This window comes from Amia ocellicauda, chromosome 10 (genome assembly GCF_036373705.1).
Source record: "Amia ocellicauda isolate fAmiCal2 chromosome 10, fAmiCal2.hap1, whole genome shotgun sequence".
In the NCBI taxonomy this organism is placed as follows: Eukaryota; Metazoa; Chordata; class Actinopteri; order Amiiformes; family Amiidae; genus Amia; species Amia ocellicauda.
In genome coordinates this window covers 37,235,294-37,254,106 of record NC_089859.1, presented here as the reverse complement: position 1 = coordinate 37,254,106, position 18,813 = coordinate 37,235,294, and the positions used below count along the sequence as shown (strand labels likewise).

The 18,813-nt window shown below is 38.8% G+C and overlaps 1 protein-coding gene across 2 annotated transcripts in view; it reads right to left on the bottom strand.

Annotated features, from left to right (window-relative positions):
* Positions 1-11,688, bottom strand: part of ptdss1a (phosphatidylserine synthase 1a) — a 35,274-nt gene extending 23,586 nt beyond the window's left edge. Inside the window, exons 1-6 of one of the 2 annotated variants that reach the window (XR_010820220.1) lie at positions 11,279-11,688; positions 9,400-9,491; positions 6,502-6,546; positions 4,351-4,475; positions 780-938; positions 110-261 (exon numbers count right to left, since the gene is read on the bottom strand). Coding sequence is in view for 1 of the 2 variants with exons in the window: in XM_066716042.1 (XP_066572139.1) it covers positions 110-261; positions 780-938; positions 4,351-4,475; positions 6,502-6,546; positions 9,400-9,491; positions 11,279-11,457 (752 nt within the window). In the remaining variant the exon portion in view is untranslated. The remainder of the gene's footprint in view (positions 1-109; positions 262-779; positions 939-4,350; positions 4,476-6,501; positions 6,547-9,399; positions 9,492-11,278) is intronic. The other variant, XM_066716042.1, reaches the window with a different exon arrangement.
* Between the last annotated feature and the right edge of the window lie 7,125 nt (positions 11,689-18,813).

Here is an 18,813-nt window from a genome sequence, read left to right as displayed (position 1 = left end):
GCTTGGAACTGTGATATAAAGCAACATTGGGAAAAAAAATATGTACATTGCCGCAAAGCAATTTATTCCACTCTGCTTAGACATAGTTTTTAACTTTTGCAAAACCTACTTGATGCTTGCCCAGTGGTATGTCCTTATTTCCAGAAATCGGCACACAGTCATTCCTAGCCAGATGCCCCCTCCATTGCATAGCAGGATGTCCAGAATAACTTGATCCCACCAGCATTCAGCAAAGTTGGGCAACAAGTGCATGAAGAACAGCTGTGAACAAAGAACCACAGCTCATAGGGCTCAGTCTGCGCTTTTACTCAAAAAGCTAACATTTTTAAACATAAATAATTGACTATAATTACATGGAAGTTAAAATCTGTAAATATTAACACTCAAATATGTTAAATTTCATAACATAACAAATTATATTATTACCCACCCAAGTCTCAAGATTCTCAATTTAAGTTGATTCATGATGTCTAGTATTGATAGCCTTACTGCAGGAAACTTTAAAACTTAATACTGATGGAAATAAATCTATTGTGGCAGCATTACATTAATATGATAATAAAGCAATATTGTTAATTACCAGGCCACAGTCTTCAGAAAAAATTTAATGTCACCTCCTTAATACATTTCTTTATCTAGGACTTGTCCAGGTAGTACACCACTTAACAACAATATAAACCGCTATAAAACACTTAAAAACTGACAGTTGTGTTAAGTTAGTTGTTGTCTGGGGAGCAGGCTGGCACTAGCTCGGTGTCTTAATATGAATTGTGTCATACCTCTGTCAGCTCCCAGGTTATGCTGATTGTCCAGCACAGGCCGTAACTTCGAATCAGAAGGGCCTTCATTGCCCAACCCCAGAAGTGTCCAAAGGCAAATATATCAAAGTGGCTGAGAATGCGTTCCCAGGTGATGACATGGCAGTTTACGGCATAATCCTAAAAGAAATCACATACTAAAGATTGCATACAGAATAAAAATTAATGTACTGAGTACTAAACAAGAAGTTCAGTCTTAAAACTAGCACACTGCATCCTATTGGAAGCATCACTGAAGCTCCCTGTCCTGAAAGTATTTAGAGAATCTCTTACAGCATTCTGCAGAGTTCTAAACTGGGACCATAACACTTGCATCTGCAACCCTTTCACTTAGCAGTGCGACAATTTATTTATTGGTCGCAAGGTTGCCAGTGACAAAATGTCGCTGGTCACATTCTTGGTTGACAATTTGCTTACGATGGGATACGATTGACTAGGGTTGTGCTGGTAAATGGTATAGCGCCTCACCACGGTGACACACTTTCATCTTGGTGAAAACTGATCTATTGTCAATCAAGTTTTTTTCTTTTTCTTTTATTATTATTATAAATCTGTGCTTAATAATCTGCAGCTGCAATAGAACCAACAGGAGCAGGGCCACAGACCCACTGAAAATAAACATAATACAGTCGGCTAGTCAATCAGAGTTGCCAAGCTAAAAGACAACAGTATGTGTAATGTGACAGCAGGAGCATTCATGCTGCCTCCGCTCAGCACAGGAGCATCCTACTCAACTGAACAGAACAGAGCATAGAGCTCCACTGTGCTGACAACTTAAAATGTCATACAAACAAACTATATACACCACGGGGTACAGAAACAAACTCATGCACCACACGCGGAACACAGGAGCAGTTGACGCCTGCTGATAAATCCAGCTAACGCAGGGCAACGTTAGCTCTACTGTGTTGACAAATGAACTATGTATACAGCGGAACACGAAAGCCAGCTCAAGTGCTTACCACTGAGGACAGCATCAGCAGTCTCTTTCTCTATGGCACACAGCCAGAGTGGGCCACAGACCTGCTGACCAAGGAACTATATACACAGCAAGGCAGCTCGAGTGCCATCAGCTGGGAACAGCAGCAGTGAGCTCCAGTATACTAACAAGCTAGAACGGAGCTGCTGTTTACACATATTATATACACATAGTGGGGTCCAGGCCATATCGAATGCACCACCGCAACACTGCAATTTAATAATGAACGAACTGTATACAGGTCGGCCTTGTAAGGCAAAGTACCTGGAGGCCGCATGACAGACCCTTGGAACACATCAACAGGACTGTCAGCAAGTCCAGGAGCAGCTCACATGGGTGCTCAACTGGAAGGCATAATCCAGTGGATGGGAAAGACACAGTTCAAATAGCTCCATCCAGGATTTACTAACAGGGGCAGAGTGGGAAGGAAAATCAAGAGCCAGAGCCTGTAGGCTACTGGGGCTCAACTGAGGCAAACACCGGGTTCCCAATGGAAGAATGCGTTCCGGTCACATCCAACCTGTAGTACCGGACAAATGTAAGTGGCAAAGCCCAACCTGCAGCCACACAGATATCTGCCATGGGGGCACCTTGAAAAAGGGCCCACGATGAGGCAACGCCTCGAGTCGAATGGGCCACCAGGTGTTCAGGCACCGGGGTCCTGGTGGACTCGCAGGCCATGGCAATAGTGTCATTTCAGTCTCCAATGCGAGAGGCGCTGCTTGAAAGTGCCTGGCCCTGTGTCCGCACTCCACACAGGGATAAGCAGGAGAAGCCGCCTCTCCTGCTCCAAAGAGAAGGAAGGAGGATGAAAAGCCATCAACTCAATAGGCCTGTTGACATGAAATGGAGACAGCATTTTCAGGAGGAACGCAGGGTTAGGCTATAGCATGACCCTGGAGCCATCTCCCGCTAAATGGACACACATTGGGTGTACGGACAGGGCGTGTAACTCGCTCACACGTTTTTAGGTGATTGACAGCAAAAACGCAGTCTTAAGTGACACTAGCTTCAGCTCAGCTGAGTTCAGTGGCTCAAATGGGGCTTGGGAAAGTGCGTCCAGCACTATATCAAGGTTCCATGTGGTAGTGAAGGGGTGCGAGGAGGCTGTAGTCGTCGGAAATGAGACCCTGGGGACTCGCCATCAATCCGGACATGACGTGGAGATGGCAGCCAGATACACTTTGAGCGTGGACGGGGACTTACCCTGGTCCAACAGCTCCTGTAAAAATTTTAATATGACCCCAATGGGGTTATTAGCTGGGTCTTGACCGACGTCTTGGCACCACGTGGAGGCGCCATTCTGAAACCGGGGGGCCTCCCATGTTGGATAGGCTGGGGAGGTGAACTGCCCTGATGGAGCGGAACTGAGGCTGCGCCCATAGAAGCAGACGGCATGCTAGACAGTACAGTCTGCGCGACTAGAGACCTCCTTGCCTGTTGATATAAGTTGTTCCTCTGTACCAGCATGTCTGTCCCACAGGACTGGTAGGAAATAACATAGTCCGTGGAGCACTGCTTGTATCTCCAGGACATTGATAAAGGTAAAGACACATATTCTGTCTTGGGAAAAGTTTCTACTGCATCTCTTGCATCGATAGCGTGATAGTTATAGATACAACTTCAAAATGCAGAGGCAATTGCGTCTTGCTATGTAAGGGGACCAGTTTGGGGCTCAGCCGGTACAATGTATGAAATAGTGCCTCCTGAAACTAGTTTGGACACAGGTGGAAGTGCAACTGAGCCACAGTGGAAGCGGGGCATGATATATACAGAATGGAACTGGATGGGAAAAGAAAGTAACGCATGCCAGACTGACAATTGGAAATCTGCAATTAATACATTTCGCACATTATTTTAACAATCTCAGTATATCTATCCAAACCAATGTATAAAAGATGACTAGTCATTATCCTGGCTCTGTATGGAATGCAGGTACATAATGGGACGAAGCCAGTTCAGTTCATTATAGTAACGCAGAGGCAAAAAATCATGTGCTGGTACTAAAAAGTTAGAAGAACCTTGATGCTGGCATTGTTACATAAATTAATCCTATTTCACTGAATTACATTCCCAGAGTCGAGGCAAGTACTTTATCAATGTATAGCTAATAATCATTAGGCTTATTTTTAAGATTTTATGATGAAGCCCACTTGAAAACATCGATCTGTTATTAGCATGAAAACATTGCGTCTGTCTGTGTGTCTGTCTGTGTGTGTGAAAGAGAGAGAGAAAAGAAAGGTAGAAAAAGGAAAATGCACGGACAGGCCTAGCTCTCCAAACCCAGTTAATGTTAAAGGTCACCCTAACTCAAATTATTTCAAAAGACTGGGAATACATGCAAGTTATTAATCAGTAAACAAGTCACTTGTTCAATTGTGGTTATTGGTGACTGAATGGTATTTCATAATTCGTTCAAATTGGTCTTTAATGAAATTACAAAAATACATGACAAATTACAAGAATTCAAAATAGTTATCCCGATCATCTGCAGACCTTCAATGTGCAATGTAAAACCCTGAAAAATAACTTCACATGGGATGGTTTCTTTACCATGACATCAGCCTCACGAGTGGCATAGCGCAGGTTGGGGTCAAGCCAGTACATCAGCCCTTTCACCTGTTCCCAGTTCAGAAAGATAATGAACACCAAGAAGAGGAAATAGAGGACACTCAAACCTGCAAAAATAATTAAAAAAAAACACAGCCTGTAACTTTGGTCTCTTATTCTAGCCTTGGACAGCTTTAATTATTCTGTAAATTAGATCACAGTTTTTTAACACAGTGATTCCACTGCCATTTCTCAGGTACACCTTGGGGAGTACAGATAAAGGACATCTGTAGAGGGCCAAGAGCCTGACAGATATATTGGAGCACCAATATTATCGGCTAATATTGGCCTTTAAGAGAAATATCGGTATCGGCACATTTCTCCGATAATGCACCGATATATTTTCTCAAACATTTGGCATAATATATATATTTTTGAAATTACCATAAAGTCCTTCATCAGACTTCAGAAAAAATAAATATGTATATTTGGTTTTTACAGTCGTTATTATAATTATTTACCAATGTTTTTTTAACATAGTTATGGCGTTTAAACTTCCCGCTGGAAGCTTCCGAGCCAACAGTGATTCTCAGAGCATCAGCGCCGTAGACACACTGCTGGGCGCCGTGGTGAAACAAACACATCCATTGAGAAACATATCAACCAATACAAATGTGTTTTACTAAAAACCTCATAACCAATAGAGTTTTTTGGAAAGCTGTGCTTCATTTGCATATCCATGGTTTTGGTTAGTGTTTATTCTCGTCATGACTGCAGATTACCGTATACTATGGTACTGAAGCGCATTTTTACTGAAAATGTATTAAATTAATTTTCAAAATTGAAAAATAGCAATTAAAGAAAAAGTTTAAATATTTGCTGAAGATGTTGACTGGATATCAGCAAGCAAAAATGACAAAATGAGTCTCCAAATGACAAGCAAGCTCAGATCACATAGAACAATCTAAAGAAAATGAGAGTGAAAAGACACTCCTCTCAAACAATAATGGATAAAACTGAAAATATACATGATATTTATAAAACTATTTCAAATCCTATTTCATGTAGCTTTGGCTATGATTCGTATTACAATACTTTTAATACACACATTAAATAAGTTACACTTTTGAGGGCATTTTAAAATACATTATAAAAAAGAAAGAGGAAAAAAAATGGGAGAAAATGCAGAGAAGCTGTGCTTCCTGCATTATAATATGCCACTGCTGGATCGGCAGTATTGAGCACTGAGGAGGACTTGTGAACCTGAGGAGAACCTGCTGCGTGTGAAATGCTAATATTAGTTAGGCAAGCACTTTGAATGTATAGAACATGCATATTCTTATTTTTCCTTTATTCTCCCTTATTCTAATTTAATTACAATTATTTTGCAATGTTTGATTTGTGGTTGTTATTTATGATGAAAAGTAAAAAGGGATCCATGCTAGAAAATGTCTGTTTTGCATGCTAACAAAAAAAAAAAAAAAAAGGCAATATCAACAATCAGTAAATTTTCCATCCCAATTATTGGTATCGGACACAAAAAAACTGTAGTCAGGCTCTAAAAGAGTCTACAAGTTTTTATTTTATATAAATAATCAGAACTATGACAAAAGAATACTGCATGAAGTCAACTTAAAAGCCTAAACATTTCTGTGTAGTTTTCTTGTAATAGCCTAATATTACTGCAAGTAGCACATCTCCTAGGATATGAGTTGTTGAAACAGACCTAGAGAGTTGCATTATGCCTATTGAGTTATACTAAAGAGTTAACTGTAATACTTTGAAGCTTGACCTCATCCAGCCCCTCCTGAAAAAGTAGTAGTAGTCACAGGCTATGACAGAACATTTAAATTAAGCAGGTATGTTTAAAGCATGCCATATTAACACAAATTAAGAGTAAAACTATATGTATACTTGAATAGAACTTAAGACATTTTATTACAAACAGTAAATATATATATATATATATATATATATATATATATATATATATAGAGGCTCCAATATTTGGGAGTTTGATTTTAATTCATTTTTTAAATCACCACAAGTGAAAAATGTATATTGCTACATTTGTTTTCAATTTGTCCAACTGTAGAATAAGATTTTATTTTAGCCAATGGTTAAAATACATAAATACTTTGTATTTATTCTTACCAAAAACCATACGCCATATTGCAGGATGTGGTCTTGTAAATGGCCCTGAAACAAAACAATACAATTAATATGAAAAGTGTTCCAGCTAGGCTATTATGCTTTTTAATCAATTTTACTCCCAATTGTCACTCCCAGGTTTAAATATCTACCATCTTTCCATGGTTTGGTTTAACATTTCACTAATTACTAAGACTATAAATAATCAAATATAAACTTCTGCATAAATATAAAAAAGCTGCATTGACAAGAGACCTTTCTATACACCATCTATTGCAGGTTTATCGAACAGGTCACCAGACATGATTATCACTTTCAGGACTGTATGGTATAGTATGGTGTGCTAGGTGGCTGATGTTATAATGCAATTGCTTCCATGAGTAAGCAGTGCAAAAAATCAGTATATTAGGATTCACTGCTATGGTTTACAGTAGTCACTTTATTACTATTTATCCCAGAGTTAGGCATAGGTAGAATAAAAACATTTACCTACCTGCAAATCTCAAAGTATAAACTGGTATCCAGTCACGCTGGATAAAATCGGTAAAATCATTGTCAGAAGTAATTTTCTGCTACTTAGAAACTGGATTGAAGTGTGTAATTTGCATGAAGATAAAATATTTGATTTTGTCTATACCTTAGTTTATCATGACATCTATGAGTAAATATACTACCGTTCAAAAGTTTGGGGTCACTTAGAAATGTCCTTGTTTTCAAAAGAAAAGTATTTTTTTTGTACATTAACATAACATCAAATTGATCAGAAATACAGTGTAGACATTGTTAATGTTGTAAATGACTATTGTAGCTGGAAATGGCTGATTTATAATGGAATATCTACATTGGCGTACAGAGGCCCATTATCAGCAACCATCAGTCCTCTGTTCCAATGGCACGTTGTGTTTGTTAATCCAAGTTTATCATTTTAAAAATGATCATTAAAAAACCCTTTTGCAATTATGTTAGCACAGCTTAAAACTGTTGTGCTGATTAAAGATCTGGAGCATCAGCAATTGTGGGTTCGATTACAGGCTCAAAATGGCCAGAAACAAATAACTTTCTTCTGAAACTCATCAATCTATTCTTGTTCTGAGAAATGAAGGATATTCCATGCGACAAATTGCCAAGAAACTGAAGATATTGTACAATGCTGTGCACTACTCCCTTCACAGAACAGCACAAACTGGCTCTAACCAGAATAGAAAGAGGAGTGGGAGGCCCCGATGCACAACTGAGCAAGAGGATACATACATTAGAGTGTCTAGATTGAGAAACAGATGCCTCACAGGTCCTTAACTGGCAGCTTCATTAAATAGTACCCGCAAAACACCAGTCTCAACGTCAACAGTGAAGAGGCAACTCCGGGATGCAGGCCATCTAGGCAGATTTGTTAAGAAAAAGCCAATAAAATCTCAGACGGGCCAATACAAATAAACAATTAAGATGGGCAAAAGAACACAGTCACTGGACAGAGGAAGATTGGAAAAAAGTGTTATGGACAGACCAATCTAAGTTTGAGGTTATCAGATCACAAAGAAGAACATTCATGAGACACAGACCAAATGAAAAGACGCTGGAGGAGTGCTTGACGCGATCTGTCAAGCATGGTGGAGGCAATGTGATGGTCTGGGGGTTCTTTGGTGGTGGTAAAGTGGGGGATTTGTACAAGGTAAAAGGGATCTTGAAGAAGGAAGGCTATGACTCCATTTTACAACGCCATGCCATAACCCTGTGGATGGTGCTTGATTGGAGCCAATTTCCTCCTACAACAGGACAATGACCCAAAGCACAGCTCCAAACTATTTAAGAACTATTTAGGGAAGAAGCAGTCAACTGGTATTCTGTCTATAATGGAGTGGCCAGCACAGTCACCGGATCTCAACCCTATTGAGCGGTTGTGGGAGCAACTTGACCGTATGGTATATAAAAAGTGCCCATCAAGCCAATCCAACTTGTGGGAGGTGCTTCATGAAACATGGGGATTACCTCAACAAATTGACAACTAGAATGCCAAAGGTCTGCAAGGCTATAATTGCTGCAAATTGAGGATTCTTTGACGAAAGCAAAGTTTGAAGGACACAAATATTATTTAAATTAAAAATCATTATTTCTAACTTTGTCAGTGACTAAATTTCCTATTCATTTTGCTATATTTCCTATTCAAACTCATTCCATGTATGTTTTAATGGAAAAAAGGACATTTCGAAGTGACCGCAAACTTTTGAACAGTAGTGTATATATACATACTTCAATATGAAAAGATTAATATACAAGCTTGTAATTGATCAGTATTACATTGTATACTGTAAAACTGTCAACTTGTAGAATGTGGGTAACTCCCTCCCACAAATAGGGGAAACCTTAATTGTCCAAGCGATTTCTAACTATGGATTTTAATTAATAAAATGTAAAAGCCCTTTTTGTCTTTTACATTCAGTCTCGTCTGTGGTCTAGAGTATGCACAGTTGTCATTGCAGATAAAAGTCTGCAGAAAATGCCAGTAAAACACTTTATCATTTTATCATTAACATTTTATCTTCTTTGAGATTAATCCCTTGAATTTATTATTATTTATTGTGTATTCCAATAAGATTTCCAGGTGGCCTCATAATTATAAAGACCACTGAATTATGTAAATATTAATATAAAATCATTCTGGATATTGCTGTGTGACATTCATGGATCAATACTGTTTTAGCAACTGAACAGAAGATGTTATTCAATTTAACTTTACTTATGAAATATTTAGAGTGCTGGAATGAAATGTGTCCGGTTTAATAAAATTATAATAGGTATATTTACATCATAACAATGTAGTACTCAGTGTTAACAAAGGAACTGACAATATTATACATCTTTAAGAAAATCCTCACTCATTCAAGATAATTTACAAGCCCTTACCGTTTGGAAAGGCCAAAACACTGATGATAAGAAAGAAAGAAATCACTAAAATTAGGCCAATCCAGAGATTGCTATCTGGGTCCGAATCATTTCTGTGAAGAAAAAATAAAAATATAAAAACAAAACAATGAAAATTAAAAAAATATTTGTTCATGATAAATTTGAGAATCTACACATTTCCAATTGGAAACTGATCTTTTCCCACAAATTTGTTACTGCTTTTTCCTTAAGGCAGCATTGTGGAGTAGTGGTACAGCTTTGGACTCTGGAGCAGAGGGTTGTGGGTTCAATCCCAGCTGGAGAACACTTGTTATATCCTTTACCTAGAATGCTTTAATTGTAACAATGTTAAGTCACTCTGGATAAGGGTGTCTGCTAAAAAATATAATAAAAACAGCAAACGTGTCATGTAATTATTGGCATAATTAATCCAGGAGGGTTGTTAGCCAATCCATGTTCCTGAAGCCATCTTTTCAAGTTGTATTCAAGCTGAGGAAACCCTATTGCACACAGCATATTATTTTCAAAAAATATTACTTTACTTTTAACCCCATTAAAACTTTGTATTCCATGAATTGATTGGTATATTTAAAAAATGTCTTATTTCCCCGAAACAACTTTAGTGAAAACTAGAGATATCCAACCTGTCTGGGGTGATTTGTCTTGGAATATGATAAACTGTTTACATAATGATTAAATATTATGTTTTTATTTATTTATAGGGCCCTCGCATTGTAAGGCTTCTCTTATTTTAATGTGAATCTATTTGGTAATACTATATATTTTTCAAACAACACAAATACACGTTGTTCACAATTGTACATGTATTAACCTGAGGAGACAGGTTAGTCAAAATATAAATTATTTAAACTGTCTTTCAAACCCTCATCAACAGGACTTTATCAATTTAAATATTTAAGCTCCTATGCAACACAGAACTACTAAAACTATGGTACTTTGAACTTCGGAACACCTAATTCAGTTATCTGTACAGAATAATTAATGGGGCTTTAGAAACTTTAAACATAATTTAAAGTACTCATAGTTACTCCAAAATAAGATATTTCAAGTTTGACTACCATGCTAATACACAGTAAGTATTCGTCATTGAGCTTAAATATTTAGCTGTTTTTATCTGACCTGTATTTTTCAATATACAAAACACACTGTAGGCAATCTTTCCTGTTATTCTGAACACAAAAGGCAACCCAAATAAAGTAAACTACATATCGTAGATAAGCAATAAAAGGAAAGTGATACATAAATTAAACGTAGAGAATTTGACATCAAAAGCAATCACACCATCATCACATCTGCACGCACCTCTTCAAGATCGAAGTATGGGGGAGGTTTTGGTTAACTGCTCTATAAATCATGATCAGACATACCACGTGATCATTCATTTGTATTGCACAACATGCGTGAATATTAATGACACATGTTATCAGACTAATTCATGTTTATCCTAATACTCCTAAACCCACATATAATACCAAAGGCATTTGGGGGTAAAGGTGAATATTTCTATTTTCAAAAGGTCTGAAGCTCAATATCTCGTTATGGCGATTATAAATTACAAATGTAAAGAGGATCTCGGTGTAGCATGGCTTTGGAACACCAAAATAAATAATAATAATAATAATAATAATAATAATAATAATAATAATAATAATAAGGGACCGTTACCTCATACCGGTCACAATAATTCGATTAAACAGAAGAAGAGAGTGGCGCATTTGTATTTCTTAATTATTTATTTCTATGTTACATCAATAACATCACACTAAAATACATGACACTGCAGTGCTTCCTATCCTACAGACCCCATCCCTGCCTCCTCCTACTAAAAAGCTATACCGGCGACCAGGGCATCACTTACCTGGTAAATGCAAAGTACATAAGACTGACAATAGTAAAGGTTAGCAGGGTGATGGTATGTGGTCTGTAGAAGAATTCGATGGTGATATCTTCCACTTGCTGCTCATTAATCATACGGAAATGCAACCTGTAATTTACATCATCTTTTCTCAAAGTCGTACAACCCATAGCAGACGCCATATCGGCGTTACACTGCACTTTGCTGTGATAAAGCTCACTCCCTCCCCGGCTTTTCTCCGTTGTCGTTCGTTGTAACTGTCTGAAACTGGAAGGCCTGAGAATGTGCTATTCAAATTCATAGGGGTGTAACAGAGTGTGTAGGCAAACTATAGCAAGCGCACACCATACTACCGAAACCCGGATGTAAAGGCTGCAAATTACCAAACTGCAAATCTTGTTGTTTTGTTACGAAAGTGTCATGATTTCCTGCCTGCCCTACCTTATTTATGATACAAGGTCACCCCCCCCCACCCCTGTTACGTGTCGGGGTTGAACTCTTCCGCCAAGAAAAAGTCAGAGAAACCATGTTGGTCACAATTGTATTAGAAACTGATTTTTCAAGAGGCACTTTTCTCCCTGCTTCACGTGGTTGAATACTAATTTCGGGTACTGCTCTTCCGGATGTGATACATGCATGTCCCTTCTTGCTGTCTTTATATGTAAATATTTACCATAGTAAAATCTTCACGATATCAGACCGCTTCACAAACACTGGTGGTGGCATGGTGGCTTCCATGAAATAGCCACATAATATCACTTAATTTATTAAACCTGTTCTTAAAGACAACATATAAAATACAACGCAGTATGCAGCACATTGTGGTATAAGATTAAGCACATTGATTTCCGTTAGTGTGTATCTTGAACCTGTTTTGGTGTTGTATTTTTTATTTTATTTATTTGGTTTTATGCGGTGGTCCCTTTCAAAAGATATACGGAAGTTTATTACCAAAAACGGTGGAGACGGATCCCTGCATTAAACATCAAATGGAGGCAATTTAAATTAAAACAATATAACGAAGGTAGATTTGTGAATTTACTCTTATATCAGTGGAAGATAGCTGTTTCTGATTAATATATTTTAAAGGTTGTTGTTAATTCGATACAGTAAATGGTCATTCAGAATTAAAACCTTTACAGTTTAAGAAGACATCTCTATTTCACTGAAATTATATTTAAAAAAAGTTATTTTGTGCCTGCACAGTCAATTTGGAGGAATGTATTCTTATGATGCTATAATGTTACCTATTAAGATTTAATCACTTTGTAGGAGGGAGGATATTTTGTATATATTTTGTAATGACTGAATCATAATATGAAAATTTATAAATATTAATTAAATTACATAATTACATTCATTTCGAACGGGAGCTTATATGAAAGAGGAAGCTAGTTATGTATTGTTCATGTCTGCTGAACTGTGGAATTTATGCCTTTTAATGTTTGTTTTTTTTAGTAATGACAGAATTAGTTATTTGGGTCTGCAGCTATGCCAAAAAATAAGTTTATAATAACTCTATTCAGAGGATTATAAAAAAACAGCTCTGCATTCTAGTAGCATTTGGGTATTGTTGCCATGACTCAATGGAGGCCTGTTGTCTATAAAACCACACAGTTGCTGTCGCTTGGAAATATGGGTTGAAACTTTAGTTTAATCTCTTCAGGGAGGGTAAAACAACCCGATGATAAAAATGCAGTTGCTGGTTCCATGGGATCTCATTTGCTTCCTTATGAAGACTTGCTTTCAGGAAACAATGAGGCTCGATTTCACCACTGTGAGTCAACTTGTGGGTAAATATAGTCCTTTGCATTCATGGTTCGGAATGGATAACTGCTAATCATTTTAAAGGTTAAATTATGGTAGAGCTAAGTACTCCAGACATTAACTGCAGTTTAAATTGTAAAAATGTTCTGTATGAATTGCCTTAGGGAGGTGTCCTTAAGGGCCACGGGATCTTCAGATTTTGCCACTACTGACCTTGACTTTTAGACCTTGTATACTTTTGGAACACTGCTGGCAAACTGAATTCCTGTATTGACAATCCTCTTGCTGCTGAAATTGATGTACTGAAGTTCAGAAGAGCTGAGACAAGTCTTGCTCTGTTTCAGCATTAAGCTACTGTATTTTGTGGATGTGTGGAGAAAGATCTGCCACAAAACAGTAAAATTGTAGGAAAAGTAATTCCCCCTTGAAACTATGGTGGGGACCATTTCAAATCGTTATAATGTGAACTATTTTTTTGTTGAAGTTTAATGCGATGCATTATAAGTGAAGTACACGGCACAGTTATCTTTCAAGTCGGAAGCACTGCCCAAGCGGCTCGCCTGCGTAATATAGCAGAGATGGCAGCGGCGGCTGACCTGCTGGTCACTGTGATGCATCACGGGGCAAGGGCATTTCACCGGGCTTCACTTTTGGCCCCTCCGTGGAGTAGATGCTGATGTGTACCCTCCAGGAGAGAGAGCAACCCCTGCAGCTGGCAGGTAGCCTGCAAGAGCTTGACAATGAGGAGGCCCCCTGACCTCAGCTCCCAGGCCACAGCCCAGGCAACTTGCATGTTCAAAAAACTTAAATAAATTAGTAAAACATGATCTGCCTCATCTAAACCCAGGTTGACTATCACCAAGAATATGGTTTCATTAAGATATTCCTTGATTTTCTGTCTAATATTTTTTTCAAAATTTTACAGGTAATGCAGGTCAGACTGATTGGTCTGTAATTTTCTGGCTCAGTTTTGTCCCCTGTTTTAAGTGTCATTTGGAATATTTTAATTAGCGGCCTGTAAATAATTTCCCTCATTTATTTTAGTACTGCTGGAAATACACCATCTGGCCCAGCTGATTTGTTTGTTTTTAATTCTGCTAGTCCCTTTAGTACCTCCTCCTCATTTATCCAGATTATTATTATTATTATTATTATTATTATTATTATTATTATTATTATTATTATTATTATTATAGCAGCTTGTTTAAATGCAGAGGGGAAACAGCCAGAGAGGAGTGAGGAGTTGAGGAGGGAGGAGATGAAAGGGAGAAGATCAGGAGCAGTTGCTTGGAAGAGGCGAGAAGGGAGAGGGTCCAGGGCACACGTTGTAGGTTTGTGACATAGGAGGAGAGCAGAAACTTCAGCATCTGAGAGAGCTGAGAATGAAGAAAAGGAAGCTTGATCGGTGGGAGGTTTGGGTGTGATGGGAGAGGAGGGTGGAGTATTGAAGAGCCTGCAGATGTCTGCAATCTTGGAGGAGAAGAAGGAGGCGAAATCATCAGCAGTGAGAGATGAGGGAGGAGGAGGGGGAGGGGGGGCAAGGAGGGAGGAGAAGGTGGAGAAGAGTTTGCGGGGGTTGTTGACAGTGGATTCGAAGAGAGATTGGAAGTAAGACTTCTTGGCTGAGGTGAGAGAGGAGGAGAATGTGGACAGTAGAGAGCGGTAGACTTCGAGGGCAGCTGGGAGTTTGGTCCTTTTCCACTTCTGTTCGACGGCACGCAGACTTGTTCGGGTTGAGCGGAGAACAGCAGAGAGCCAAGGCTGAGGAGGGGAAGGACGGGCAGGACGAGACGTGTGAGAACAGAGAGAGTCAAGGGAGGTGGTGAGGGAGGAGAACAGAGGAGGTAGCACAGTTGACAGATAGATGGGAAAAAGAGTCAATGGAAGGTAAGAGGGTGAGGGCAGTGGAGGCAAGGGTGGAGGGGGAGACAGAGCGGAGATTACGGAGGGAGGTGACGGAGTGGGTGGAGTGGGGAGGGAGGGGAGGGAAAGGGAGAAGGAGATGAAGTGGTGGTCCGAGATGTCCATGAGTGTCACAGAGAGTGTTGAAGGGGAGCAGCCTCTTGAGAAGATGAGGTCAAGCTGGCGGCCTGCCCTGTGAGTGGGGGGAGACGAACAGTCGCTGCTCTTACTAAAAAACAGGTGCAAGATATACAATTCATAGCTAAACAAGAAACCACATAAACAATCAATGTAACTTAACTAAACTAGGAAACGCGAGTTTCCACTTAGAGTTTGACTGGACTGATTGTTAACCTGTGGCATGTTGTCCAATTTTTCTTTTGTAAAAATCTCTGTGAAATACTCATTTAGAACATTTGCCACATCTTGTTTGTTTTCTAAGATTATTCAATTTTAAGCTTTTAGCTGTTTCACATCCTCCTTTATTGATCTTGTAGTGGGAAAATTTACTTTTATTATGTTCTACACTCACCTAAAGGATTATTAGGAACACCATACTAATACTGTGTTTGACCCCCTTTCGCCTTCAGAACTGCCTTAATTCTACATGGCATTGATTCAACAAGGTGCTGAAAGCATTCTTTAGAAATGTTGGCCCATATTGATAAGATAGCATCTTGCAGTTGTTGGAGATTTGTGGGATGCACATCCAGGGCACGAAGCTCCCGTTCCACCACATCCCAAAGATGCTCTATTGGGTTGAGATCTAGTGACTGTTGGGGCCAGTTTAGTACAGTGAACTCATTGTCATGTTCAAGAAACCAATTTGAAATGATTCGACCTTTGTGACATGGTGCATTATCCTGCTGGAAGTAGCCATCAGAGGATGGGTACATGGTGGTCATAAAGGGATGGACATGGTCAGAAACAATGCTCAGGTAGGCCGTGGCATTTAAACGATGCCCAAGGGGCCTAAAGTGTGCCAAGAAAACATCCCCCACACCATTACACCACCACCACCAGCCTGCACAGTGGTAACAAGGCATGATGGATCCATGTTCTCATTCTATTTACACCAAATTCTGACTCTACCATCTGAATGTCTCAACAGAAATCGAGACTCATCAGACCAGGCAACATATTTCCAGTCTTCAACTGTCCAATTTTGGTGAGCTTGTGCAAATTGTAGCCTCTTTTTCCTATTTGTAGTGGAGATGAGTGGTACCCGGTGGGGTCTTCTGCTGTAGTAGCCCATCCGCCTCAAGGTTGTACGTGTTGTGGCTTCACAAATGCTTTGCTGCATACCTCGGTTGTAACGAGTGGTTATTTCAGTCAAAGTTGCTCTTCTATCAGCTTGAATCAGTCGGCCCATTCTCCTCTGACCTCTAGCATCAACAAGGCATTTTCGCCCACAGGACTGCCGCATACTGGATGTTTTTCCCTTTTCACACTATTCTTTGTAAACCCTAGAAATGGTTGTGCATGAAAATCCCAGTAACTGAGCAGATTGTGAAATACACAGACTGGCCCGTCTGGCACCAACAACCATGCCACGCTCAAAATTGCTTAAATCACCTTTCTTTCCCATTCAGACATTCAGTTTGGAGTTCAGGAGATTGTCTTGACCAGGACCACACCCCTAAATGCATTGAAGCAACTGCCATGTGATTGGTTGGTTAGATAATTGCATTCATGAGAAATTGAACAGGTGTTCCTAATAATCCTTTAGGTGAGTGTATATATTATTACTGTATTATTAATTGTTTTATGATGTTATAGTACTAATTGTTTCAGTTTTGTCTATGAAGCAATCATTTGTTTGTATTTACCCCTTCATGGGAACTACTTTAATTATTAGTTTTCATGCAGGAATGCTACAGAAATCTACCAAAATCATGTTACCCTGCCTCCCCCTCAAGGTTAATTGTTTCTTGGATTGTATACAAAACAATTGTCTCCAAGTCACTCTGCCTCACTGTTTCTTGAATACATAGGCCTACAGCTATTGTCTTTTGAATACCTGATCAACAACTAGCAGTATGCATGGGGTAAATTGAACTCATACAGCTGGATTGAGCTGGATTTGCTGTAACCTATTGTCTGTCAAAGATACAAAGGGGCTTCTTCCAGCTCACATCTCTAGTTCTTTTCTTCACTTCATGTGAGTGGAGAGCTCCGGGTTAACCTGTATTTATGTTTTCTGTAATAAACTTTGTTACTTCTTCATTGGTGTATCCTGAGATTTACTAAAACCACTACAATATCTTGCTGTTATAGTACTGAAAAAAGCTCTTTGCATTAGTTTTAGCTCCATGAGCTATGTTTCCTTCTGTATCCCTCTTTGCTTTCCTGATCCCTCTCTTAACATCCCTTTGCAGTTCAGCATATTCTTTGTATTTTGTATGCGCTATACAACATTTTCTTTCTCTTGATATTTTTTTGCATACTTCTGTTAAACCATTTTGGCCAATGTTTTTGTTAAGGTACAATGCTTCAGTTGAAGCAATCCTTCGAATCCCAGTGAATCACGCACCCCAGTCAGCGCTTCCAGCAAGCTTTCAGCAGGAGATGGGCCCGGGAAGGAAATTCACAGACACAAAAGCCTGTTCGTTTCTCTTCAGTTTATTGAAAGTTTCACACACTTTTATACATTTACAAGCGGTATTTCACAGGAGTTTCAGGGCAGCCCCAAACCTGGATGATATTTTCTTGGCATATGTCCTCGGGCAGTTCCAAGACATGGGAAACAATATTTCATAAGGTTTTCTTTTAATTAGTTTAGTCATGGAGGTGTTGATGTCAAGGACACAGTATACAGAACAGGAAACAATATTTCATAAGGTATTCCTTGTAATTTGTCCAGATATGGAAGCGCTGGTACCAAGAACACAGTACACACTGTACTGATAAGAAAGGTTCGCTTCTCAAAGCAGAAATTGTTTCCACCTGACGCGCAGATAAGTTTGAGCAGAGAAAACATAATTGCAAACAAGTTTTAACAAGTAACTTACTGGAAAGTTTCTTATATTTTCTAACAGTTATACAGTGGGTATATACAATACATAGGGGCAGTAGCGGCTCCTGACCATAAATTTAGGTGGGGCAGATTCTGGATCGTATTGTAGGCTATATGATTAACCTATGATTGATTGACAAATGACTGAACACATGCAGAACACTTTGGGCAGAGATCTAGTGTCCTTGTGTAATTCAGCCTGCGGGTGATGCTCTAATGTTGATTAGCAAGCTCGACGTACAATGCAATGTTATCTCAGAATGCACACATTAATGTAGTATTTATTGTGTTTGAATATTGATTTAAATGGTTACGAGGGGGAAAAAATCAGGAGAAGAAAACAAAGCCAATTCTCAGAACAATTATCAAGTAGCCTAACCATTAGCCCATGTGGGCTATTTAACAAAACAAACACAAACAAACTATTTACAGGCTATGTTTTTATCTATCTTTATTTTATTTTATTTTATTTTTTAATTTATTTTTATTGATTGTCCTTTTGCAATTATTTCCCTTCTAGAATGCAGAAATGTTGTATAGGCATATTCATATTTATTTACAGGTTATTTACAAGAGCAAGTTTAAACTAATTGATTTATGCTTTCACTTATTTGATGGTGATTTATTTTTTGTATAAGAATTTGGCCCACCATTGCGTTAGCAAATTTTTCGATGATTGCTTTGTTGAACTTGGGGATCTATGCGTTAAACGCTTTTCAATTGAAAGCATCGCCAATGCATTAAGCCATTCCTGGGACATAGTGTTTCTCAGAAATGTTTTAATTAATTTAAGGGTGGAGAAACATCTCTCAGACTCGGCAGTTGTCATTGGCGTTGTGATCAGGATACGTAG